Here is a 27,438-nt window from a genome sequence, read left to right as displayed (position 1 = left end):
AGCGTGTGACTGCATCTGATCCAGTAGACCGGGTGTGACTGGGTCTGATCCCGGGAGGCAGTGTGTGATTGCATCTGATCTTGGTAGACCGGGTGTGACTGGGTATGATCCCAGTAGACATGGTGTGACTGGGTCTGATCCCAGTAGACAGGGTGAGACTGGGTCTGATCCCAGTAGACAGGGTGTGACTGCGTCTGATCCCAGTAGATGGTGTGAGACTGGGTCTGATCCCAGTAGACCAGGTGTGACTGGGTCTGATACCAGTAGACCTGGTGTGACTGGGCCTGATCCCAGTAGACAGTGTGTAACTGGGTCTGATCCCAGTAGAGAGGTTGTGACTCGGTCTGATCCCAGTAGTCTGTGTGTGACTGGGTCTGATCCCAGTAGACCGGGTGTGACTGGGTCTGATCCCAGTAGTCCGTGTGTGACTGGGTATAATTTCAGTAGACCAGGTGTGACTGGGTCTGATCCCAGCAGACAGTGTGTGACTGGTTCGGATCCCAGTAGACCTGCTATGATTGCATCTGATCCCAGTAAATGGTGTGACAGGGTGTGATCCCAGTAGACAGGGTGTGACTGGGTCTGATCCCAGCAGACAGGGTGTGACTGGGTCTGATCCCAGTAGACAGGGTGAGACTGGGTCTGAACCCAGTAGACAGGGTGTGACTGGGTCTGATCCCAGTAGACAGGGTGAGACTGGGTCTGATCCCAGTAGACCAAGTGTGACTGGGTCTGATCCCAGCAGACAGGGTGTGGAGGGATCTGATCCCAGTAGACAGGTTGTGACTGGGTCTGATCCCAGTATACCTGGTGTGATTGCATCTGATCCCACTAGATGGCGTGACTGGGTCTGATCCCAGAAGACTATGTATGACTGCATCTGATCCCGGTAGACAGGGTGTGACTGAGTCTGATCCCAGTAGACAGGGTGTGAATGGGTCTGATCTGAGTAGACAGGGTGTGACTGCATCTGATCCAGTAGACCGGGTGTGACTGGGTCTGATCCCAGTAGGCAGTATGTGATTGCATCTGATCTTGGTAGACCGGGTGTGACTGGGTATGATCCCAGTAGACATGGTGTGACTGGGTCTGATCCCAGTAGACAGGGTGAGACTGGGTCTGATCCCAGTAGACAGGGTGTGACTGGGTCTGATCCCAGTAGGCGGTGTGAGACTGGGTCTGATCCCAGTAGACCAGGTGTGACTGGGTCTGATCCCAGTAGACAGTATGTAACTGGGTCTGATCCCAGTAGACAGGTTGTGACTCGGTCTGATACCAGTAGACATGGTGTGACTGGGTCTGATCCCAGTAGACCGGGTGTGACTGGGTCTGATCCCAGTAGACCGCGTGTGACTGGGTCTGATCCCAGTAGTCCGTGTGTGACTGGGTCTGATCCCAGTAGACCGGGTGTGACTGGGTCTGATCCCAGTAGGCAGGGTGTGGAGGGATCTGACCCCAGTAGACAGTTTGTGACTGTGTCTCATCCCAGTATACCTGTTGTGATTGCATCTGATCCCACTAGATCGTGTGACTGGGTCTGATCCCAGTAGACTATGTATGACTGCATCTGATCCCAGTAGACAGGGTGTGACTGATTCTGATCCCAGTAGACAGGGTGTGATTGCATCTGATCTCGGTAGACCGGGTGTGACTGGGTCTGATCCCAGTAGACATGGTGTGATTGGATCTGATCCCAGCAGACAGGTTGTGGCTGAGTCTGATCCCAGTAGACAGGGTGTGACTGGGTCTGATCCGAGTAGACAACCTGTTAGTAGGTCTGATCCCAGTAGACAGGGTGTGACTGGGTGTGAATCCAGTAGACTGGGTCTGACTGGGTCTGATTCCAGTAGGCAGGATGTGATTGGGTCTGAATCCAGTAGGCAGGATGTGACTGGGCCTGATCCCAGTAGACCGTGTGTGACTGGGTCTGATTCCAGTAGGCAGGATGTGACTGGGTCTGATTTCAGTAGGCAGGGTGTGACTGGGTCTGATCCCAGTAGACATGGTGAGACTGGGTCTGATCCCAGTAGACCGGGTGTGACTGGGTCTGATCCCAGTAGGTAGGGTGTGTCTGGGTCTGATCCCAGTAGACAGGTTGTGAATGGGTCTATTCCCAGTAGACCGTGTGTGATTGCATCTGATCTCGGTGGATGGTCTGACTGGGTCTGATCCCAGTAGAGAGGGTGTGACTGGGTATGATCCCAGTAGACTGAGTGTGACTGGCTCTGATCCCAGCAGACAGGGTGTGGAGGGATCTGATCCCAGTAGAGAGGTTGTGACTGGGTCTGATCCCAGTATACCTGGTGTGATTGCATCTGATCCCACTAGATGGTGTGACTGGGTCTGATCCCAGAAGACTATGTATGACTGCATCTGATCCCGGTAGACAGGGTGTGACTGAGTCTGATCCCAGTAGACAGGGTGTGAATGGGTCTGATCTGAGTAGACAGGGTGTGACTGCATCTGATCCAGTAGACCGGGTGTGACTGGGTCTGATCCCAGTAGGCAGTGTGTGATTGCATCTGATCTTGGTAGACTGGGTGTGACTGGGTATGATCCCAGTAGACATGGTGTGACTGGGTCCGATCCCAGTAGACCAGGTGTGACTGGGTCTGATCCCAGTAGACAGTGTGTAACTGGGTCTGATCCCAGTAGACAGGTTGTGACTCGGTCTGATCCCAGTAGAAATGGTGTGACTGGGTCTGATCCCAGTAGACTGGGTGTGGCTGGGTCTGATCCCAGTAGACCGGGTGTGACTGGGTCTGATCCCAGTAGTCCGTGTGTGACTGGGTATAATTTCAGTAGACCAGGTGTGACTGGGTCTGATCCCAGCAGACAGTGTGTGACTGGTTCAAATCCCAGTAGACCTGCTATGATTGCATCTGATCCCAGTAAATGGTGTGACAGGGTGTGATCCCAGTAGACAGGGTGTGACTGGGTCTGATCCCAGCAGACAGGGTGTGACTGGGTCTGATCCCAGTAGACAGGGTGAGACTGGGTCTGATCCCAGTAGACAGGGTGTGACTGGGTCTGATCCCAGTAGACAGGGTGAGACTGGCTCTGATCCCAGTAGACAGTGTTTGACTGGGACTGATCCCAGTAGACAGGTTGTGACTCGGTCTGATCCCAGTAGACAGGGTGTGACTGGGTCTGTTCCCAGTAGACGGTGTGTGACTGGGGCTGATCCAAGTAGACAGGGTGTGACTGGGTCTGATCCCAGTAGACCGGGTGTGACTGGGTCTGATTTCAGTAGACCAGGTGTGACTGGGTCTGATCCCAGCAGACTGTGTTTGACTGGTTCGGATCCCAGTAGACCTGCTATGATTGCATCTGATCCCAGTAGATTGTGTGACTGGTGTGATCCCAGTAGACTGGGTGTGACTGGGTCTGATCCCTGCAGACAGGGTGTGACTGGATCTGATTCCAGTAGACAGCTTGTGGCTGTTTCAGATCCCAGTAGACAGGGTGTGAGTGGGTCTGATCCCAGTATACCTGGTGTGATTGCATCTGATCCCACTAGATGGTGTGACTGGGTCTGATCTCAGTAGACAGTGTGTTACTGGGTCTGATCCCAGTAGACCTGGTGTAATTGCATCTGATCCCAGTAGATGTTGTGACTGGGTCTGATCTGAGTAGACTTTGCATGACTGGTCTTGATCCTAGTAGATTGATTGTGACTGGGTCTGATCCCAGTAGACAGGCTGTGACTGGGTCTGATCCCAGTAGACCTGGTGAAATTGCACCTGATCCCACTAGATCGTGTGACTGGGTCTGACCCAGTAGACAGGGTGTGACTGGGTCTGATCCCAGTAGACATGGTGTGACTGTGTCTGATCCAAGTAGACTGGGTGTGACTGGGTCTTATCCCAGTAGACTGGGTGAGACTGGGTCTGATCCCAGTAGACCTGGTGAAATTGCACCTGATCCCACTAGATCGTGTGACTGGGTCTGATCCCAGTAGACAGGGTGTGACTGGGTCTGATCCCAGTAGACATGGTGTGACTGTGTCTGATCCAAGTAGACTGGGTGTGACTGGGTCTTATCCCAGTAGACAGGGTGTGACTGGGTCTGATCCCGGTAGACAGGGTGTGACTGCATCTTATCCCAGTAGACAGGGTGTGACTGGGTCTGATCCGAGTAGACAGGGTGTGACTGGGTCTGATCCGAGTAGACAGGGTGTGACTGGGTCTGATCCCAGTAGACAGGGCGTGACTGGGTCTGATTCCAGTAGACAGGGTCTGACTGGGTCTGATTCCAGTAGGCAGGTTGTGACTGGGTCTGATTCCAGTAGGCAGTGTGTGACTGGGTCTGATCCCAGAAGACAGGTTGTGACTGGGTCTGATTCCAGTAGGCAGGGTGTGACTGGGTCTGATCCCAGTAGACAGGGTGTGACTGGGTCTGATCCCAGTAGACCATGTGTGATTGCATCTGATCTCGGTGGGCAGTTTGACTGGGTCTGATCCCAGTGTAGAGGGTGTGACTGGGTGTGATCCCAGTAGACTGAGTGTGACTGGGTCTGATCCCAACAGACAGGGTGTGGATGGATCTGATCCCAGTAGACAGGTTGTGAGTGGGTCTGAGCCCAGTATACCTGGTGTGATTGCATCTGATCCCACTAGATGGTGTGACTGAGTCTGATCCCAGTAGACAGGGTGTGAATGTGTCTGATCCGAATAGACAGGGTGTGACTGGGTCTGATCCAGTAGAGCGGGTGTGACTGGGCCTGATACCAGTAGACATGGATTGACTGAGTCTGATCCCAGTAGACATGGTGTGACTGGGTCTGATCCCAGTAGACAGGGTGAGACTGGGTCTGATCCCAGTATACAGCGTTTGACTGGGCCTGCTCCCAGTAGACAGGTTGTGACTGGGTCTGATCCCAGTAGACATGGAGTGACTGGGTCTGATCTCAGTAGACCGGGTGTGACTGGGTCTGATCCCAGTAGACGGTGTGACTGCGACTGATCCCAGTAGACTGGGTATGACAGGGTCTGATCCCAGTAGACGGTGTGACTGCAACTGATCCCAGTACACTGGGTATGACTGGGTCTGATCCCAGTAGACCGGGTGTGGCTGGGTCTGATCTCAGTAGACAGCGTGTTACTGGGTCTGATCCCAGTAGACCTGGTGTAATTGCATCTGATCCCAGTACATGTTGTGACTGGGTCTGATCTGACTAGACTGGGCATGACTGGTCTTGATCCTAGTAGACTGTGTGTGTGTGTGACTGGGTCTGATCCCAGTAGACAGGCTGTGACTGGGTCTGATCCTAGTAGACCTGGTGAAATTGCATCTGATCCCACTAGATCGTGTGACTGGGTCTTATCCCAGTAGTCCGAGTGTGACTGGGTCTGATCCCAGCAGACAGGGTGTGAAGGGATCTGATCCCAGTAGACAGGTTGTGACTGGGTCTGATCCCAGTAGACAGGGTTTGACTGGCTCTGATCCCAGTAGACAGTGTGTGACTGGGCCTGACCCCAGAAGACAGGTTGTGACTGGGTCTGATCCCAGTAGACATGGTGTGACTGGGTCTGCTCCCAGTAGACCGGGTGTGACTGGGTCTGATCCCAGTAGACCGGGTGTGACTGGGTCTGATCCCAGTAGACCGGGTGTGGCTGGGTCTGATCCCAGTAGACCGGGTGTGACTGGGTCTGATCCCAGTAGACCAGGTGTGACTGGGTCTGATCCCAGCAGACCTGCTATGATTGCATCTGATCCCAGTAGATGGTGTGACTGGGTGTGATCCCAGTAGACTGGGTGTGGCTGGATCTGATCCCAGTAGACAGGTTGTGGCAGGGTAAGGGGGTTGAGGTCCTGCATCAAGAATTTAGGGAGCTAGGTAACAGATTAAAGAGCAGGGCCTCAAAGGTTGTAATCTCTGGATTACTCCCAGTGCCACGTGCTAGTAAGTATAGGAATGGGAGGATAGAGCAGATGAATGCGTGGCTAAAGAGTTGGTGTGGGGGGAGGGTTTTACTTTCCTGGATCACTGGGCCTGCTTCTGGGAAAGGTGGGACTTGTACAAGTCGGACGGGTTGCACCTGAACCAAAGCGGGACAAATATCCTTGCGGGGAGGTTTGCTAGCACTGTTGCGGGGGGTTTAAACTAACTTGGCAGGGGGATGGGATACAGAGGGGAGCTGAAATAGGGGGTGATGTGCTGCCAATTATAGAGAATAAAACAAGTCAGCTTGGTAGACAGGGCAAATATATATGGGCAAGGCTGGATGGCATCTATTTTAATGTAAGGAGTCTTGCAAATAAGGTGGATGAACTGAAGGTGTTGATAAACACATGGGAGTATGATATTGTTGCTATCACGGAGACATGGTTGAGGGAGGGGCAAGACTGGCAGCTCAATATTCCGGGGTACAGAATCTTCAGGCAAGACAGAGGGGAGGTATAAGAGGAGGGGGTGTCGCAATATTAATTAAGGAGTCAATTACTGCAGTAAGGAGGGATGATATATTAGCAGGGTCCTCTAATGAGGCCATATGGGTGGAGCTTAAAAACAAAAAGGGGGCAAGCACTTTGCTGGGAGTGTACTATAGGCCTCCAAACAGTCAGGGGGAGATAGAGGAACAGATATGTAGGCAAATCTCAGAGAAATGTGCAAATAATAGGGTAATAATAATGGGGGATTTCAACTTCCCCAATATTAACTGGGATAGTCAGAGCGTGAAAGGCTCAGAGGGTGTAGAATTCTTAAAGTGCATCCAGGAGAGCTTTTTGAGCCAGCATGTAGAAAGTCCTACAAGAGAGGGGGCGGTACTGGACCTAATTCTAGGGAATGTGGCCGGCCAAGTGGAAAAAGTGCTAGTAGGTGAGCACTTTGGTGATAGTGACCATAATATGGTAAGATTTAAGGTGGTCATGGAAAAGGACAGGGATGGGCCGGAAATAAAGGATCTAAATTGGGGGAAGGCCGATTTTAATAGGATAAGGCAGGATCTGGCCAAAATGGACTGGGATCAGCTACTTGTAGGAAAATCCGCATCGGAGCAATGGGAGGCTTTCAGAAGGGAGATTGAGATCATACAATGGCAACATGTTCCCGTAAAGGTCAAGAGTGGTTCCAAAAACCACAGGGAACCTTGGATGTCAGGGGATATACGGGAATGGATTAGGAAAAAAAGGAGGGCGTTTGGTAGATACAAAAGGCTAAAGACGGAGGAAGCCCTAGAGGAGTACAAAAAGTGCAGGGGGATACTTAAAAAAGAAATTAGGAGATCAAGGAGGGGCCATGAAATAACACTGGCGAGCAAAATAAAGGAAAATCCGAAGATGTTTTATAAGTATATTAAGGGTAAGAGGATAACTAGGGAAAAAATAGGGCCCATTAGGGACAAAAGTGGCAATCTGTGTGTGGAGCCGGAAGATGTAGGAGGGGTTCTAAATGAATTTTTTGCATCTGTTTTCACTATGGAGAAGGACGATGTAGACATAGAAATAGGGCGGGGGGACTGTGATATGATCGAACATATTAACATCGAGAGGGAGGAGGTATTGGCAGTTTTAGCTGGCCTAAAAATGGATAAATCCCCAGGCCCGGATGAAATGTATCCCAGGCTGCTGTGTGAGGCAAAGGAAGAGATTGCGGGGGCTCTAACACATATATTCAGGACCTCTCTGGCCACAGGGGATGTGCCAGAGGACTGGAGAACCGCTAATGTAGTACCATTATTCAAGAAGGGTAGTAGGGAAAAACCGGGGAACTACAGGCCAGTGAGCCTAACATCAGTGGTAGGAAAATTATTGGAAAAAATTCTGAGGGACAAAATTTGTCTCCACTTGGAGAGGCAAGGATTAATCAGGGATAGTCAGCATGGCTTTGTCAAGGGAAGATCATGTCTGACCAATTTGATTGAATTTTTTGAGGGGGTGACTAGGTGTGTGGATGAGGGTAACGCAGTGGATGTGGTATACATGGATTTCAGTAAGGCCTTCGATAAAGTCCCGCACAGGAGACTGGTCAAGAAGGTAAGAGCCCATGGAATCCAGGGTGCCTTGGCACATTGGATACAAAACTGGCTTAGTGGCAGAAGGCAGAGGGTGATGGTCGAAGGTTGTTTTTGTGACTGGAAGCCTGTGGCCAGTGGGGTACCACAGGGATCGGTGCTGGGTCCCTTGCTGTTTGTGGTCTACATTAATGACTTGAATATGAATGTAAAAGGTATGATCAGTAAGTTCGCGGATGATACAAAAATTGGTAGGGTGGTAAATAGCGAGGAGGGTAGCCTCAGTCTGCAGGACGATATAGATGGGTTGGTCAGATGGGCGGAACAGTGGCAAATGGAATTTAACCCGGAAAAGTGCGAGGTGATGCACTTTGGGGGGACTAACAAGGCAAGGGAATACACAATGAATGGAAAGACCCTAGGCAAGACGGAGGGTCAGAGGGATCTGGGTGTGCAAGTACACAGATCCCTGAAGGCGGCGGAACAGGTGGAGAAGGTGGTAAAAAAGGCATATGGGATACTTGTCTTCATTAGCCGAGGCATTGAATATAAGAGCAAGGAGGTTATGATGGAGCTGTATAAAACACTGGTTAGGCCACAGCTGGAATACTGTGTGCAGTTCTGGTCGCCACACTACAGGAAGGATGTGACCGCATTAGAGAGGGTGCAGAGGAGGTTCACCAGGATGTTACCAGGGCTGGAGCACTTCAGCTATGAAGAGAGACTGGGCAGATTGGGTTTGTTTTCCTTGGAGCAGAGGAGGCTGAGGGGGGACATGATTGAGGTGTACAAAATTATGAGGGGCATAGATAGGATGGATGCTGAGGAGCTTTTTCCCCTAGTAGAGGGGTCAATAACTAGGGGGCATAGATTCAAGGTAAAGGGCGGGAGGTTTAGAGGGGATTTGAGAAAGAACTTTTTCACCCAGAGGGTGGTTGGAGTCTGGAACTCACTGCCTGAAAGGGTTGTGGAGGCAGAAACCCTCACAACATTTAAGAAGCATTTGGATGAGCACTTGAAATGCCATAGCATACAAGGCTACGGGCCAAATGCTGGAATATGGGATTAGATTAGACAGGGCTTGATGGCCGGCGCGGACACGATGGGCCGAAGGGCCTCTATCCGTGCTGTGTTACTCTATGACTCTATGACTCTAAGATCCCAGTAGACAGGGTGTGACTGGGTCTGATCCCAGTATACCTGGTGTGATTGCATCTGATCCCACTAGATGGTGTGACTTGATCTGATCCCAGTAGACTATGTATGACTGCGTCTGATCCCAGTAGACTGGGTGTGTCTGCGTCTGATCTCAGTAGACAGGGTGTGACTGGATGTGATCCCAGTAGACGGTGTGACTGCATCTCATCCCAGTAGACCGGGTATGACTGGGTCTGATCCCAGTAGACCGGGTGTGACTGGGTCTGATCCAGTAGACCTGGTGTGATTGCATCTGATCCCAGTCGATGCTGTGACTGGGTCTGATCTGAGTAGACCGGGCATGACTGGTCCTGATCCTAGTAGACTGTGTGTGACTGGGTCTGATCCCAGTAGACAGGCTGTGACTGGGTCTGATCCCAGTAGACCTGGTGAGATTGCATCTGATCCCAGTAGACCTGGTGTGATTGCAACTGATCCCACTGGATGGTATGACTGCATCTGATCCCAGTAGACAGTGTGTGACTGGGTCTGATTCCAGTAGGCAGGGTGTGACTGGGTCTGATCCCAGTAGACAGGGTGAGACTGAGTCTGATTCCAGTAGGCAGGGTGTGACTGGGTCTGATCCCAGTAGACATGTTGAGACTGGGTCTGATCCCAGTAGACAGGGTGTGACTGGGTCTGATCCCAGTAGACCGGGTGTGACTGAGTCTGATCCCAGTAGACCGGGTGTGACTGGGTCTGATCCCAGTAGACTGGGTTTGACTGGGTCTGATCCCAGTAGGCAGTGAGTGACTGGGTCTGATCCCAGTAGACAGGATGAGACTGGGTCTGATGCCAGTAGACAGGGAGAGACTGGGTCTGATCCCAGTAGGCAGTGAGTGACTGGGTCTGATCCCAGTAGACAGGATGAGACTGGGTCTGATCCCAGTAGACAGGGAGAGACTGGGTCTGATCCCAGTAGACTGGGTCTGATCCCAGTAGACAGGGTGTGACTGGAACTGATCCCACTGGATGGTATGACTGCATCTGATCCCAGTAGACAGTATGTGACTGGGTCTGATCCCAGTAGACAGGGTGTGACTGGGTCTGATCCCAGTAGGCAGTGAGTGACTGGGTCTGATCCCAGTAGACAGGATGAGACTGGGTCTGATCCCAGTAGACAGGGAGAGACTGGGTCTGATCCCAGTAGACCGGGTGTGACTGGGTCTGATCCCAGTAGACAGGGTGTGACTGGGTCTGATCCCAGTAGGCAGGGTGTGACTGGGTCTGATCCCAGTAGACAGGGTGTGACTGGGTCTGATCCCAGTAGACCGGGTGTGACTGAGTCTGATCCCAGTAGACCAGGTGTGACTGGGTCTGATCCCAGTAGGCAGCGTGTGGAGGGATCTGACCCCAGTAGACAGGTTGTGACTGTGTCTCATCCCAGTATACCTGTTGTGATTGCATCTGATCCCACTAGATCGTGTGACTGGGTCTGATCCCCGTAGACTATGTATGACTGCATCTGATCCCAGTCGACAGGGTGTGACTGATTCTGATCCCAGTAGACAGGGTGTGATTGCATCTGATCTCGGTAGACCGGGTGTGACTGGGTCTGATCCCAGTAGACATGGTGTGATTGGATCTGATCCCAGCAGACAGGTTGTGGCTGGGTCTGATCCCAGTAGACAGGGTGTGACTGGGTCTGATCCGAGTAGACAACCTGTTAGTAGGTCTGATCCCAGTAGACAGGGTGTGACTGGGTGTGAATCCAGTAGACTGGGTCTGACTGGGTCTGATTCCAGTAGGCAGGATGTGATTGGGTCTGAATCCAGTAGGCAGGATGTGACTGGGCCTGATCCCAGTAGACCGTGTGTGACTGGGTCTGATTCCAGTAGGCAGGATGTGACTGGGTCTGATTTCAGTAGGCAGGGTGTGACTGGGTCTGATCCCAGTAGACATGGTGAGACTGGGTCTGATCCCAGTAGACCGGGTGTGACTGGGTCTGATCCCAGTAGGTAGGGTGTGTCTGGGTCTGATCCCAGTAGACAGGTTGTGAATGGGTCTATTCCCAGTAGACCGTGTGTGATTGCATCTGATCTCGGTGGATGGTCTGACTGGGTCTGATCCCAGTAGAGAGGGTGTGACTGGGTATGATCCCAGTAGACTGAGTGTGACTGGCTCTGATCCCAGCAGACAGGGTGTGGAGGGATCTGATCCCAGTAGAGAGGTTGTGACTGGGTCTGATCCCAGTATACCTGGTGTGATTGCATCTGATCCCACTAGATGGTGTGACTGGGTCTGATCCCAGAAGACTATGTATGACTGCATCTGATCCCGGTAGACAGGGTGTGACTGAGTCTGATCCCAGTAGACAGGGTGTGAATGGGTCTGATCTGAGTAGACAGGGTGTGACTGCATCTGATCCAGTAGACCGGGTGTGACTGGGTCTGATCCCAGTAGGCAGTGTGTGATTGCATCTGATCTTGGTAGACTGGGTGTGACTGGGTATGATCCCAGTAGACATGGTGTGACTGGGTCTGATCCCAGTAGACCAGGTGTGACTGGGTCTGATCCCAGTAGACAGTGTGTAACTGGGTCTGATCCCAGTAGACAGGTTGTGACTCGGTCTGATCCCAGTAGAAATGGTGTGACTGGGTCTGATCCCAGTAGACCGGGTGTGGCTGGGTCTGATCCCAGTAGACCGGGTGTGACTGGGTCTGATCCCAGTAGTCCGTGTGTGACTGGGTATAATTTCAGTAGACCAGGTGTGACTGGGTCTGATCCCAGCAGACAGTGTGTGACTGGTTCAAATCCCAGTAGACCTGCTATGATTGCATCTGATCCCAGTAAATGGTGTGACAGGGTGTGATCCCAGTAGACAGGGTGTGACTGGGTCTGATCCCAGCAGACAGGGTGTGACTGGGTCTGATCCCAGTAGACAGGGTGAGACTGGGTCTGATCCCAGTAGACAGGGTGTGACTGGGTCTGATCCCAGTAGACAGGGTGAGACTGGCTCTGATCCCAGTAGACAGTGTTTGACTGGGACTGATCCCAGTAGACAGGTTGTGACTCGGTCTGATCCCAGTAGACATGGTGTGACTGGGTCTGTTCCCAGTAGACGGTGTGTGACTGGGGCTGATCCAAGTAGACAGGGTGTGACTGGGTCTGATCCCAGTAGACCGGGTGTGACTGGGTCTGATTTCAGTAGACCAGGTGTGACTGGGTCTGATCCCAGCAGACTGTGTTTGACTGGTTCGGATCCCAGTAGACCTGCTATGATTGCATCTGATCCCAGTAGATTGTGTGACTGGTGTGATCCCAGTAGACTGGGTGTGACTGGGTCTGATCCCTGCAGACAGGGTGTGACTGGATCTGATTCCAGTAGACAGCTTGTGGCTGTTTCAGATCCCAGTAGACAGGGTGTGAGTGGGTCTGATGGCAGTATACCTGGTGTGATTGCATCTGATCCCACTAGATGGTGTGACTGGATCTGATCTCAGTAGACAGTGTGTTACTGGGTCTGATCCCAGTAGACCTGGTGTAATTGCACCTGATCCCACTAGATCGTGTGACTGGGTCTGATCTGAGTAGACTTTGCATGACTGGTCTTGATCCTAGTAGATTGATTGTGACTGGGTCTGATCCCAGTAGACAGGCTGTGACTGGGTCTGATCCCAGTAGACCTGGTGAAATTGCACCTGATCCCACTAGATCGTGTGACTGGGTCTGATCCCAGTAGACAGGGTGTGACTGGGTCTGATCCCAGTAGACATGGTGTGACTGGGTCTGATCCCAGTAGACGGTGTGACTGCGACTGATCCCATTAGACTGGGTATGACTGGGTCTGATCCCAGTAGACCCGGTGTGACTGGGTCTGATCTCAGTAGACAGTGTGTTACTGGGTCTGATCCCAGTAGACCTGGTGTAATTGCATCTGATCCCAGTAGATGTTGTGACTGGGTCTGATCTGAGTAGACTTTGCATGACTGGTCTTGATCCTAGTAGATTGATTGTGACTGGGTCTGATCCCAGTAGACAGGCTGTGACTGGGTCTGATCCCAGTAGACCTGGTGAAATTGCACCTGATCCCACTAGATCGTGTGACTGGGTCTGATCCCAGTAGACAGGGTGTGACTGGGTCTGATCCCAGTAGACATGGTGTGACTGTGTCTGATCCAAGTAGACTGGGTGTGACTGGGTCTGATCCCGGTAGACAGGGTGTGACTGCGTCTTATCCCAGTAGACAGGGTGTGACTGGGTCTGATCCGAGTAGACAGGGTGTGACTGGGTCTGATCCGAGTAGACAGGGTGTGACTGGGTCTGATCCCAGTAGACAGGGTGTGACTGGGTCTGATCCCAGTAGACAGGGCGTGACTGGGTCTGATTCCAGTAGACAGGCTCTGACTGGGTCTGATTCCAGTAGGCAGGTTGTGACTGGGTCTGATTCCAGTAGGCAGTGTGTGACTGGGTCTGATCCCAGAAGACAGGTTGTGACTGGGTCTGATTCCAGTAGGCAGGGTGTGACTGGGTCTGATCCCAGTAGACAGGGTGTGACTGGGTCTGATCCCAGTAGACCATGTGTGATTGCATCTGATCTCGGTGGGCAGTTTGACTGGGTCTGATCCCAGTGGAGAGGGTGTGACTGGGTGTGATCCCAGTAGACTGAGTGTGACTGGATCTGATCCCAGTAGACAGGTTGTGACTGGGTCTGAGCCCAGTAGACAGGTTGTGACTGGGTCTGAGCCCAGTATACCTGGTGTGATTGCATCTGATCCCACTAGATGGTGTGACTGGGTCTGATCCCAGTAGACTATGTATGACTGCATCTGATCCCAGTAGACAGGGTGTGACTGAGTCTGATCCCAGTAGACAGGGTGTGAATGTGTCTGATCCGAATAGACAGGGTGTGACTGGGTCTGATCCAGTAGAGCGGGTGTGACTGGGCCTGATACCAGTAGACATGGATTGACTGAGTCTGATCCCAGTAGACATGGTGTGACTGGGTCTGATCCCAGTAGACAGGGTGAGACTGGGTCTGATCCCAGTATACAGCGTTTGACTGGGCCTGCTCCCAGTAGACAGGTTGTGACTGGGTCTGATCCCAGTAGACATGGAGTGACTGGGTCTGATCTCAGTAGACCGGGTGTGACTGGGTCTGATCCCAGTAGACGGTGTGACTGCGACTGATCCCAGTAGACTGGGTATGACTGGGTCTGATCCCAGTAGACGGTGTGACTGCAACTGATCCCAGTAGACTGGGTATGACTGGGTCTGATCCCAGTAGACCGGGTGTGGCTGGGTCTGATCTCAGTAGACAGCGTGTTACTGGGTCTGATCCCAGTAGACCTGGTGTAATTGCATCTGATCCCAGTACATGTTGTGACTGGGTCTGATCTGACTAGACTGGGCATGACTGGTCTTGATCCTAGTAGACTGTGTGTGTGTGTGACTGGGTCTGATCCCAGTAGACAGGCTGTGACTGGGTCTGATCCTAGTAGACCTGGTGAAATTGCATCTGATCCCACTAGATCGTGTGACTGGGTCTTATCCCAGTAGTCCGAGTGTGACTGGGTCTGATCCCAGCAGACAGGGTGTGAAGGGATCTGATCCCAGTAGACAGGTTGTGACTGGGTCTGATCCCAGTAGACAGGGTTTGACTGGCTCTGATCCCAGTAGACAGTGTGTGACTGGGCCTGACCCCAGAAGACAGGTTGTGACTGGGTCTGATCCCAGTAGACATGGTGTGACTGGGTCTGCTCCCAGTAGACCGGGTGTGACTGGGTCTGATCCCAGTAGACCGGGTGTGACTGGGTCTGATCCCAGTAGACCGGGTGTGGCTGGGTCTGATCCCAGTAGACCGGGTGTGACTGGGTCTGATCCCAGTAGACCAGGTGTGACTGGGTCTGATCCCAGCAGACCTGCTATGATTGCATCTGATCCCAGTAGATGGTGTGACTGGGTGTGATCCCAGTAGACTGGGTGTGGCTGGATCTGATCCCAGTAGACAGGTTGTGGCAGGGTAAGGGGGTTGAGGTCCTGCATCAAGAATTTAGGGAGCTAGGTAACAGATTAAAGAGCAGGGCCTCAAAGGTTGTAATCTCTGGATTACTCCCAGTGCCACGTGCTAGTAAGTATAGGAATGGGAGGATAGAGCAGATGAATGCGTGGCTAAAGAGTTGGTGTGGGGGGAGGGTTTTACTTTCCTGGATCACTGGGCCTGCTTCTGGGAAAGGTGGGACTTGTACAAGTCGGACGGGTTGCACCTGAACCAAAGCGGGACAAATATCCTTGCGGGGAGGTTTGCTAGCACTGTTGCGGGGGGTTTAAACTAACTTGGCAGGGGGATGGGATACAGAGGGGAGCTGAAATAGGGGGTGATGTGCTGCCAATTATAGAGAATAAAACAAGTCAGCTTGGTAGACAGGGCAAATATATATGGGCAAGGCTGGATGGCATCTATTTTAATGTAAGGAGTCTTGCAAATAAGGTGGATGAACTGAAGGTGTTGATAAACACATGGGAGTATGATATTGTTGCTATCACGGAGACATGGTTGAGGGAGGGGCAAGACTGGCAGCTCAATATTCCGGGGTACAGAATCTTCAGGCAAGACAGAGGGGAGGTATAAGAGGAGGGGGTGTCGCAATATTAATTAAGGAGTCAATTACTGCAGTAAGGAGGGATGATATATTAGCAGGGTCCTCTAATGAGGCCATATGGGTGGAGCTTAAAAACAAAAAGGGGGCAAGCACTTTGCTGGGAGTGTACTATAGGCCTCCAAACAGTCAGGGGGAGATAGAGGAACAGATATGTAGGCAAATCTCAGAGAAATGTGCAAATAATAGGGTAATAATAATGGGGGATTTCAACTTCCCCAATATTAACTGGGATAGTCAGAGCGTGAAAGGCTCAGAGGGTGTAGAATTCTTAAAGTGCATCCAGGAGAGCTTTTTGAGCCAGCATGTAGAAAGTCCTACAAGAGAGGGGGCGGTACTGGACCTAATTCTAGGGAATGTGGCCGGCCAAGTGGAAAAAGTGCTAGTAGGTGAGCACTTTGGTGATAGTGACCATAATATGGTAAGATTTAAGGTGGTCATGGAAAAGGACAGGGATGGGCCGGAAATAAAGGATCTAAATTGGGGGAAGGCTGATTTTAATAGGATAAGGCAGGATCTGGCCAAAATGGACTGGGATCAGCTACTTGTAGGAAAATCCGCATCGGAGCAATGGGAGGCTTTCAGAAGGGAGATTGAGATCATACAATGGCAACATGTTCCCGTAAAGGTCAAGAGTGGTTCCAAAAACCACAGGGAACCTTGGATGTCAGGGGATATACGGGAATGGATTAGGAAAAAAAGGAGGGCGTTTGGTAGATACAAAAGGCTAAAGACGGAGGAAGCCCTAGAGGAGTACAAAAAGTGCAGGGGGATACTTAAAAAAGAAATTAGGAGATCAAGGAGGGGCCATGAAATAACACTGGCGAGCAAAATAAAGGAAAATCCGAAGATGTTTTATAAGTATATTAAGGGTAAGAGGATAACTAGGGAAAAAATAGGGCCCATTAGGGACAAAAGTGGCAATCTGTGTGTGGAGCCGGAAGATGTAGGAGGGGTTCTAAATGAATTTTTTGCATCTGTTTTCACTATGGAGAAGGACGATGTAGACATAGAAATAGGGCGGGGGGACTGTGATATGATCGAACATATTAACATCGAGAGGGAGGAGGTATTGGCAGTTTTAGCTGGCCTAAAAATGGATAAATCCCCAGGCCCGGATGAAATGTATCCCAGGCTGCTGTGTGAGGCAAAGGAAGAGATTGCGGGGGCTCTAACACATATATTCAGGACCTCTCTGGCCACAGGGGATGTGCCAGAGGACTGGAGAACCGCTAATGTAGTACCATTATTCAAGAAGGGTAGTAGGGAAAAACCGGGGAACTACAGGCCAGTGAGCCTAACATCAGTGGTAGGAAAATTATTGGAAAAAATTCTGAGGGACAAAATTTGTCTCCACTTGGAGAGGCAAGGATTAATCAGGGATAGTCAGCATGGCTTTGTCAAGGGAAGATCATGTCTGACCAATTTGATTGAATTTTTTGAGGGGGTGACTAGGTGTGTGGATGAGGGTAACGCAGTGGATGTGGTATACATGGATTTCAGTAAGGCCTTCGATAAAGTCCCGCACAGGAGACTGGTCAAGAAGGTAAGAGCCCATGGAATCCAGGGTGCCTTGGCACATTGGATACAAAACTGGCTTAGTGGCAGAAGGCAGAGGGTGATGGTCGAAGGTTGTTTTTGTGACTGGAAGCCTGTGGCCAGTGGGGTACCACAGGGATCGGTGCTGGGTCCCTTGCTGTTTGTGGTCTACATTAATGACTTGAATATGAATGTAAAAGGTATGATCAGTAAGTTCGCGGATGATACAAAAATTGGTAGGGTGGTAAATAGCGAGGAGGGTAGCCTCAGTCTGCAGGACGATATAGATGGGTTGGTCAGATGGGCGGAACAGTGGCAAATGGAATTTAACCCGGAAAAGTGCGAGGTGATGCACTTTGGGGGGACTAACAAGGCAAGGGAATACACAATGAATGGAAAGACCCTAGGCAAGACGGAGGGTCAGAGGGATCTGGGTGTGCAAGTACACAGATCCCTGAAGGCGGCGGAACAGGTGGAGAAGGTGGTAAAAAAGGCATATGGGATACTTGTCTTCATTAGCCGAGGCATTGAATATAAGAGCAAGGAGGTTATGATGGAGCTGTATAAAACACTGGTTAGGCCACAGCTGGAATACTGTGTGCAGTTCTGGTCGCCACACTACAGGAAGGATGTGACCGCATTAGAGAGGGTGCAGAGGAGGTTCACCAGGATGTTACCAGGGCTGGAGCACTTCAGCTATGAAGAGAGACTGGGCAGATTGGGTTTGTTTTCCTTGGAGCAGAGGAGGCTGAGGGGGGACATGATTGAGGTGTACAAAATTATGAGGGGCATAGATAGGATGGATGCTGAGGAGCTTTTTCCCCTAGTAGAGGGGTCAATAACTAGGGGGCATAGATTCAAGGTAAAGGGCGGGAGGTTTAGAGGGGATTTGAGAAAGAACTTTTTCACCCAGAGGGTGGTTGGAGTCTGGAACTCACTGCCTGAAAGGGTTGTGGAGGCAGAAACCCTCACAACATTTAAGAAGCATTTGGATGAGCACTTGAAATGCCATAGCATACAAGGCTACGGGCCAAATGCTGGAATATGGGATTAGATTAGACAGGGCTTGATGGCCGGCGCGGACACGATGGGCCGAAGGGCCTCTATCCGTGCTGTGTTACTCTATGACTCTATGACTCTAAGATCCCAGTAGACAGGGTGTGACTGGGTCTGATCCCAGTATACCTGGTGTGATTGCATCTGATCCCACTAGATGGTGTGACTTGATCTGATCCCAGTAGACTATGTATGACTGCGTCTGATCCCAGTAGACTGGGTGTGTCTGCGTCTGATCTCAGTAGACAGGGTGTGACTGGATGTGATCCCAGTAGACGGTGTGACTGCATCTCATCCCAGTAGACCGGGTATGACTGGGTCTGATCCCAGTAGACCGGGTGTGACTGGGTCTGATCCAGTAGACCTGGTGTGATTGCATCTGATCCCAGTCGATGCTGTGACTGGGTCTGATCTGAGTAGACCGGGCATGACTGGTCCTGATCCTAGTAGACTGTGTGTGACTGGGTCTGATCCCAGTAGACAGGCTGTGACTGGGTCTGATCCCAGTAGACCTGGTGAGATTGCATCTGATCCCAGTAGACCTGGTGTGATTGCAACTGATCCCACTGGATGGTATGACTGCATCTGATCCCAGTAGACAGTGTGTGACTGGGTCTGATTCCAGTAGGCAGGGTGTGACTGGGTCTGATCCCAGTAGACAGGGTGTGACTGAGTCTGATTCCAGTAGGCAGGGTGTGACTGGGTCTGATCCCAGTAGACATGTTGAGACTGGGTCTGATCCCAGTAGACAGGGTGTGACTGGGTCTGATCCCAGTAGACCGGGTGTGACTGAGTCTGATCCCAGTAGACCGGGTGTGACTGGGTCTGATCCCAGTAGACTGGGTTTGACTGGGTCTGATCCCAGTAGGCAGTGAGTGACTGGGTCTGATCCCAGTAGACAGGGAGAGACTGGGTCTGATCCCAGTAGGCAGTGAGTGACTGGGTCTGATCCCAGTAGACAGGATGAGACTGGGTCTGATCCCAGTAGACAGGGAGAGACTGGGTCTGATCCCAGTAGACTGGGTCTGATCCCAGTAGACAGGGTGTGACTGGAACTGATCCCACTGGATGGTATGACTGCATCTGATCCCAGTAGACAGTGTGTGACTGGGTCTGATCCCAGTAGACAGGGTGTGACTGGGTCTGATCCCAGTAGGCAGTGAGTGACTGGGTCTGATCCCAGTAGACAGGATGAGACTGGGTCTGATCCCAGTAGACAGGGAGAGACTGGGTCTGATCCCAGTAGACCGGGTGTGACTGGGTCTGATCCCAGTAGACAGGGTGTGACTGGGTCTGATCCCAGTAGGCAGGGTGTGACTGGGTCTGATCCCAGTAGACAGGGTGTGACTGGGTCTTATCCCAGTAGACCGGGTGTGACTGAGTCTGATCCCAGTAGACCAGGTGTGACTGGGTCTGATCCCAGTAGACTGGGTTTGACTGGGTCTGATCCCAGTAGACCGGGTGTTACTGGGTCTGATCCCTGTAGACAGGGTGTGACTGTGTCTGATCCCAGTAGACCGGGTGTGACTGGGAATGATCCCAGTAGACCACGTGTGACTGGGTTTGATCCCAGTAGACAGGGTGTGACTGGGTCTGATCCCAGTAGACCGGGTGTGACTGGGCCTGAACTCAGTAGGCTGTGTGTGACTGGGTCTGATCCCAGTAGACAGTGTGTGACTGGGTCTGAACCCAGTAGAGCGGGTGTGACTGGGTCTGGCCCGGAGCCTCTGTCGCTCTCTTGCCCGGCCTCTCCCTGACCATTTATCTGATCCATTGTCCACAGGTGGAGACTATCGGAGATGCATATATGGCGGTAGCAGGAGTCCCGGAGAAAACCAAATATCATGCCCACAACATCTGTGACATGGCCCTGGACATGGTGCAATCCATCAGCCACGTGATGGACCCGTCCACAGGGAGCAACATCCAAATCCGGGTCGGTGAGTCGGGGGGGAGGGGGGAGAGGAAATTAGTGTGAGCGAGTGTGAGTTGGAACTGATTGGTGTGAGCGAGTGTGAGTTGGGTCTGATTGGTGTGAGTGAGAGTTGGGACGAGTGTGAGTGAGTGTGAGTTGGGACTGGTTGGTGAATGTGAGTTGGGACTAGTGTGAGTGAGTGTGAGTTTGGACTGATTGGTGTGAGTGAGTGTGAGTGTGGGTTGGGACTGACTGGTGTGAGTGAGTGTGAGTTGGGACTGACTGGTGTGAGTGAGTGTGAGTTGGGACTGACTGGTGTGAGTGAGTGTGAGTTGGGACTGACTGGTGTGAGTGAGTGTGAGTTGGGACTGACTGGTGTGAGGGAGTGTGAGTTGGGACTGACTGGTGTGAGGGAGTGTGAGTTGGGACTGACTGGTGTGAGTGAGTGTGAGTTGGGACTGACTGGTGTGAGTGAGTGTGAGTTGGGACTGACTGGTGTGAGTGAGTGTGAGTTGGGACTGACTGGTGTGAGTGAGTGAGAGTTGGGACTGACTGGTGTGAGCGAGTGTGAGTTGGGACTGACTGGTGTGAGGGAGTGTGAGTTGGGACTGACTGGTGTGAGTGAGTGTGAGTTGGGACTGACTGGTGTGAGCGAGTGTGAGTTGGGGCTGACTGGTGTGAGGGAGTGTGAGTTGGGACTGACTGGTGTGAGTGAGTGAGTGTGAGTTGGGACTGACTGGTGTGAGTGAGTGTGAGTTGAGACTGACTGGTGTGAGGGAGTGTGAGTTGGGACTGACTGGTGTGAGTGAGTGTGAGTTGGGACTGACTGGTGTGAGTGAGTGTGAGTTTGGACTGACTGGTGTGAGGGAGTGTGAGTTGGGACTGACTGGTGTGAGCGAGTGTGAGTTGGGACTGACTGGTGTGAGTGAGTGTGAGTTGGGACTGACTGGTGTGAGTGAGTGAGAGTTGGGACTGACTGGTGTGAGTGAGTGTGAGTTGGGACTGACTGGTGTGAGTGAGTGTGAGTTGGGACTGACTGGTGTGAGTGAGTGTGAGTTGGGACTGACTGGTGTGAGGGAGTGTGAGTTGGGACTGACTGGTGTGAGGGAGTGTGAGTTGGGACTGACTGGTGTGAGTGAGTGCGAGTTGGGACTGACTGGTGTGAGTGAGTGTGAGTTGGGACTGACTGGTGTGAGCGAGTGTGAGTTGGGACTGACTGGTGTGAGTGAGTGAGAGTTGGGACTGACTGGTGTGAGCGAGTGTGAGTTGGGACTGACTGGTGTGAGGGAGTGTGAGTTGGGACTGACTGGTGTGAGTGAGTGTGAGTTGGGACTGACTGGTGTGAGTGAGTGAGAGTTGGGACTGACTGGTGTGAGTGAGTGTGAGTTGGGACTGACTGGTGTGAGTGAGTGTGAGTTGGGACTGACTGGTGTGAGGGACTGTGAGTTGGGACTGACTGGTGTGAGTGAGTGAGAGTTGGGACTGACTGGTGTGAGTGAGTGTGAGTTGGGACTGACTGGTGTGAGTGAGTGTGAGTTGGGACTGACTGGTGTGAGTGAGTGTGAGTTGGGACTGACTGGTGTGAGGGAGTGTGAGTTGGGACTGACTGGTGTGAGGGAGTGTGAGTTGGGACTGACTGGTGTGAGTGAGTGTGAGTTGGGACTGACTGGTGTGAGTGAGTGTGAGTTGGGACTGACTGGTGTGAGGGAGTGTGAGTTGGGACTGACTGGTGTGAGTGAGTGTGAGTTGGGACTGACTGGTGTGAGCGAGTGTGAGTTGGGGCTGACTGGTGTGAGGGAGTGTGAGTTGGGACTGACTGGTGTGAGTGAGTGAGTGTGAGTAGGGACTGACTGGTGTGAGCGAGTGTGAGTTGGGACTGACTGGTGTGAGCGAGTGTGAGTTGGGACTGACTGGTGTGAGTGAGTGAGAGTTGGGACTGACTGGAGTGAGCGAGTGTGAGTTGTGGCTGACTGGTGTGAGGGAGTGTGAGTTGGGACTGACTGGTGTGAGTGAGTGTGAGTTGGGACTGACTGGTGTGAGCGAGTGTGAGTTGGGACTGACTGGTGTGAGGGAGTGTGAGTTGGGACTGACTGGTGTGAGTGAGTGTGAGTTGGGACTGACTGGTGTGAGTGAGTGTGAGTTGGGACTGACTGGTGTGAGTGAGTGAGAGTTGGGACTGACTGGTGTGAGTGAGTGTGAGTTGGGACTGACTGGTGTGAGTGAGTGTGAGTTGGGACTGACTGGTGTGAGGGAGTGTGAGTTGGGACTGACTGGTGTGAGTGAGTGAGAGTTGGGACTGACTGGTGTGAGTGAGTGTGAGTTGGGACTGACTGGTGTGAGTGAGTGTGAGTTGGGACTGACTGGTGTGAGTGAGTGTGAGTTGGGACTGACTGGTGTGAGTGAGTGTGAGTTGGGACTGACTGGTGTGAGGGAGTGTGAGTTGGGACTGACTGGTGTGAGGGAGTGTGAGTTGGGACTGACTGGTGTGAGTGAGTGTGAGTTGGGACTGACTGGTGTGAGTGAGTGTGAGTTGGGACTGACTGGTGTGAGGGAGTGTGAGTTGGGACTGACTGGTGTGAGTGAGTGTGAGTTGGGACTGACTGGTGTGAGCGAGTGTGAGTTGGGGCTGACTGGTGTGAGGGAGTGTGAGTTGGGACTGACTGGTGTGAGTGAGTGAGTGTGAGTTGGGACTGACTGGTGTGAGCGAGTGTGAGTTGGGACTGACTGGTGTGAGCGAGTGTGAGTTGGGACTGACTGGTGTGAGTGAGTGAGAGTTGGGACTGACTGGAGTGAGCGAGTGTGAGTTGTGGCTGACTGGTGTGAGGGAGTGTGAGTTGGGACTGACTGGTGTGAGTGAGTGTGAGTTGGGACTGACTGGTGTGAGCGAGTGTGAGTTGGGACTGACTGGTGTGAGCGAGTGAGAGTTGGGACTGACTGGTGTGAGTGAGTGAGAGTTGGGACTGACTGGTGTGAGTGAGTGCGAGTTGGGACTGACTGGTGTGAGTGAGTGAGGGTTGGGACTGACTGGTGTGAGTGAGTGTGAGTTGGGACTGACTGGTGTGAGTGAGTGTGAGTTGGGAATGACTGGTGTGAGCGAGTGTGAGTTGGGACTGACTGGTGTGAGCGAGTGTGAGTTGGGACTGACTGGTGTGAGCGAGTGAGTGTTGGGACTGACTGGTGTGAGTGAGTGAGAGTTGGGACTGACTGGTGTGAGTGAGTGTGAGTTGGGACTGACTGGTGTGAGTGAGTGAGAGTTGGGACTGACTGGTGTGAGTGAGTGTGAGTTGGGACTGACTGGTGTGAGTGAGTGTGAGTTGGGACTGACTGGTGTGATTGAGTGAGAGTTGGGACTGACTGGTGTGAGTGAGTGTGAGTTGGGACTGACTGGTGTGAGTGAGTGTGAGTTGGGACTGACTGGTGTGAGTGAGTGTGAGTTGGGACTGACTGGTGTGAGTGAGTGAGAGTTGGGACTGACTGGTGTGAGTGAGTGTGAGTTGGGACTGACTGGTGTGAGGGAGTGTGAGTTGGGACTGACTGGTGTGAGTGAGTGAGAGTTGGGACTGACTGGTGTGAGCGAGTGTGAGTTTGGACTGATTGGTGTGAGTGTGAGTTGGGACTGACTGGTGTGAGTGAGTGTGAGTTGGGACTGACTGGTGTGAGTGAGTGTGAGTTGGGACTGACTGGTGTGAGTGAGTGTGAGTTGGGACTGACTGGTGTGAGCGAGTGTGAGTTGGGACTGACTGGTGTGAGTGAGTGTGAGTTGAGACTGACTGGTGTGAGGGAGTGTGAGTTGGGACTGACTGGTGTGAGTGAGTGTGAGTTGGGACTGACTGGTGTGAGTGAGTGTGAGTTTGGACTGACTGGTGTGAGGGAGTGTGAGTTGGGACTGACTGGTGTGAGCGAGTGTGAGTTGGGACTGACTGGTGTGAGTGAGTGTGAGTTGGGACTGACTGGTGTGAGTGAGTGAGAGTTGGGACTGACTGGTGTGAGTGAGTGTGAGTTGGGACTGACTGGTGTGAGTGAGTGTGAGTTGGGACTGACTGGTGTGAGCGAGCGTGAGTTGAGACTGACTGGTGTGAGCGAGCGTGAGTTGGGACTGACTGGTGTGAGCGAGTGTGAGTTGGGACTGACTGGTGTGAGTGAGTGTGAGTTGAGACTGACTGGTGTGAGTGAATGTCAGTTGGGACTGACTGGTGTGAGTGAGTGAGAGTTGGGACTGACTGGTGTGAGCGAGTGTGAGTTGGGACTGACTGGTGTGAGTGAGTGTGAGTTGGGACTGACTGGTGTGAGTGAGTGTGAGTTGGGACTGACTGGTGTGAGTGAGTGTGAGTTGGGACTGACTGGTGTGAGTGAGTGAGAGTTGGGACTGACTGGTGTGAGTGAGTGTGAGTTGGGACTGACTGGTGTGAGGGAGTGTGAGTTGGGACTGACTGGTGTGAGTGAGTGTGAGTTGGGACTGACTGGTGTGAGTGAGTGTGAGTTGGGACTGACTGGTGTGAGGGAGTGTGAGTTGGGACTGACTGGTGTGAGTGAGTGTGAGTTGGGACTGACTGGTGTGAGGGAGTGTGAGTTGGGACTGACTGGTGTGAGTGAGTGTGAGTTGGGACTGACTGGTGTGAGCGAGTGTGAGTTGTGGCTGACTGGTGTGAGGGAGTGTGAGTTGGGACTGACTGGTGTGAGTGAGTGAGTGTGAGTTGGGACTGACTGGTGTGTGCGAGTGTGAGTTGGGACTGACTGGTGTGAGCGAGTGTGAGTTGGGACTGACTGGTGTGAGTGAGTGAGAGTTGGGACTGACTGGTGTGAGCGAGTGTGAGTTGTGGCTGACTGGTGTGAGGGAGTGTGAGTTGGGACTGACTGGTGTGAGTGAGTGTGAGTTGGGACTGACTGGTGTGAGCGAGTGTGAGTTGGGACTGACTGGTGTGAGCGAGTGAGAGTTGGGACTGACTGGTGTGAGTGAGTGCGAATTGGGACTGACTGGCGTGAGTGAGTGTGAGTTGGGACTGACTGGTGTGAGTGAGTGTGAGTTGGGACTGACTGGTGTGAGTGAGTGAGAGTTGGGACTGACTGGTGTGAGTGAGTGTGAGTTGGGACTGACTGGTGTGAGTGAGTGTGAGTTGGGACTGACTGGTGTGAGTGAGTGTGAGTTGGGACTGACTGGTGTGAGTGAGTGTGAGTTGGGACTGACTGGTGTGAGTGAGTGTGAGTTGGGACTGACTGGTGTGAGTGAGTGAGAGTTGGGACTGACTGGTGTGAGCGAGTGTGAGTTGGGACTGACTGGTGTGAGCGAGCGTGAGTTGAGACTGACTGGTGTGAGCGAGCGTGAGTTGGGACTGACTGGTGTGAGCGAGTGTGAGTTGGGACTGACTGGTGTGAGTTGAGACTGACTGGTGTGAGTGAATGTCAGTTGGGACTTACTGGTGTGAGTGAGTGTGAGTTGGGACTGACTGGTGTGAGCGAGTGTGAGTTGGGACTGACTGGTGTGAGCGAGTGTGAGTTGGGACTGACTGGTGTGAGTGAGTGTGAGTTGGGACTGACTGGTGTGAGTGAGTGTGAGTTGGGACTGACTGGTGTGAGTGAGTGAGAGTTGAGACTGACTGGTGTGAGTGAGTGTGAGTTGGGACTGACTGGTGTGAGTGAGTGAGAGTTGGGACTGACTGGTGTGAATGAGTGTGAGTTGGGACTGACTGGTGTGAGCGCGTGTGAGTTGAGACTGACTGGCGTGAGCGAGTGTGAGTTGGGACTGACTGGTGTGAGCGAGTGTGAGTTGGGACTGACTGGTGTGAGTGAGTGTGAGTTGGGACTGACTGGTGTGAGTGAGTGAGAGTTGGGACTGACTGGTGTGAGTGAGTGTGAGTTGAGACTGACTGGCGTGAGCGAGTGTGAGTTGGGACTGACTGGTGTGAGTGAGTGAGAGTTGAGACTGACTGGCGTGAGGGAGTGTGAGTTGGGACTGACTGGTGTGAGCGAGTGTGAGTTGAGACTTACTGGCGTGAGCGAGTGTGAGTTGGGACTGACTGGTGTGAGCGAGTGAGAGTTGGGACTGACTGGTGTGAGTGAGTGTCAGTTGGGACTGACTGGTGTGAGTGAGTGAGAGTTGGGACTGACTGGTGTGAGTGAGTGTCAGTTGGGACTGACTGGTGTGAGCGAGTGTGAGTTGGGACTGACTGGTGTGAGTGAGTGAGAGTTGGGACTGACTGGTGTGAGTGAGTGTGAGTTGAGACTGACTGGTGTGAGTGAATGTCAGTTGGGACTGACTGGTGTGAGCGAGTGTGAGTTGGGACTGACTGGTGCCGCTTAAATTGGTTCCCAGTTACAAGGTGCGCAGTTGCAAGGTGCCAGTAAGATTAGTGCCTGGCAGTGACTACACAGAATGGCCTCAGCACCTTTTGCTGAATCACATTGTCACCCAGCTGCCGCCTGCGTCCGTACAAGGTGATTGAGGTGGTCTGACCCACTGAGGGGAACCCTACACCCTGTGAGTACAATGTGTGGGATCAGCTCGAGGTTCTGGTCCCTCAGCAGCATGCCCTAGACCAGGACCCTCGCACCTTCCTGCTGCCGGTCCCGATCGGACTGTTCGCCTCTCTCGGAGTTGCGGGTGGAATTACAAGGGATGGAATGAGTGAGTCGATGGATAGAGGCCCATCCAGCTCCCGGCCTTCACTTCCTGTTTCTCCCCCTGACTAGGTGTTCACTCTGGGATGGTGGTGGCTGGTGTGGTGGGACACAAGATGCCCCGGTTCGGGCTGTATGGAGACACTGTCCACTCAGCATCAGCCATGGAGAGCAACGGCAAGGTAGGACCCGAGCAGCTGGAACATTCCATTGTCTAATATACTCGAGGGAATATAAACCTAGTCTATGCAACCTGTCCTCATAATTTAAGCAATATCATTCTGGTGAATGTGCTGCCCCCACTCACAGGCCAGTATACCCTTCCTGAGAAGCAGTGCCCAGAGCTGAGGGCAGTTCTCCAGCTGGGGTCTAACCAGAGCTCTGTACATCACTTCATCCCCTTTGTATTCCAGCCCTCGAGATAAAGGCCAACACTCCATTAGTCTTTGGAGTTAATCTTTGTACCTGTCCACTTAGCGATTTCTGTACTCGGACCCCTAAATCTCTGCTCCGCCACAGTATGGGGGGAGAAATTGGGTGGAGCCGCAAACGGGGTGCC

The 27,438-nt window shown here is 52.3% G+C and overlaps 1 protein-coding gene across 1 annotated transcript in view; it reads left to right on the top strand.

The window, feature by feature from the left end:
• Nucleotides 1-27,097, top strand: part of LOC147105448 (soluble guanylate cyclase 88E-like) — a 197,569-nt gene extending 170,472 nt beyond the window's left edge. The window contains exons 5-6 of the mRNA XM_086010904.1: nt 20,133-20,289; nt 26,952-27,097. Of these exons, the coding sequence (XP_085867030.1) occupies nt 20,133-20,289; nt 26,952-27,097 (303 nt within the window). The remainder of the gene's footprint in view (nt 1-20,132; nt 20,290-26,951) is intronic.
• The last annotated feature ends 341 nt before the right edge of the window (nt 27,098-27,438 follow it).

This window comes from Somniosus microcephalus, chromosome 17, assembly GCF_052327205.1.
Source record: "Somniosus microcephalus isolate GS21.2 chromosome 17, FLI_Smic_1.0, whole genome shotgun sequence".
NCBI classification, from domain to species: Eukaryota; Metazoa; Chordata; class Chondrichthyes; order Squaliformes; family Somniosidae; genus Somniosus; species Somniosus microcephalus.
Note: the sequence above shows the minus strand (reverse complement) of the source record. Positions and strands in the feature narration are given on the sequence as shown.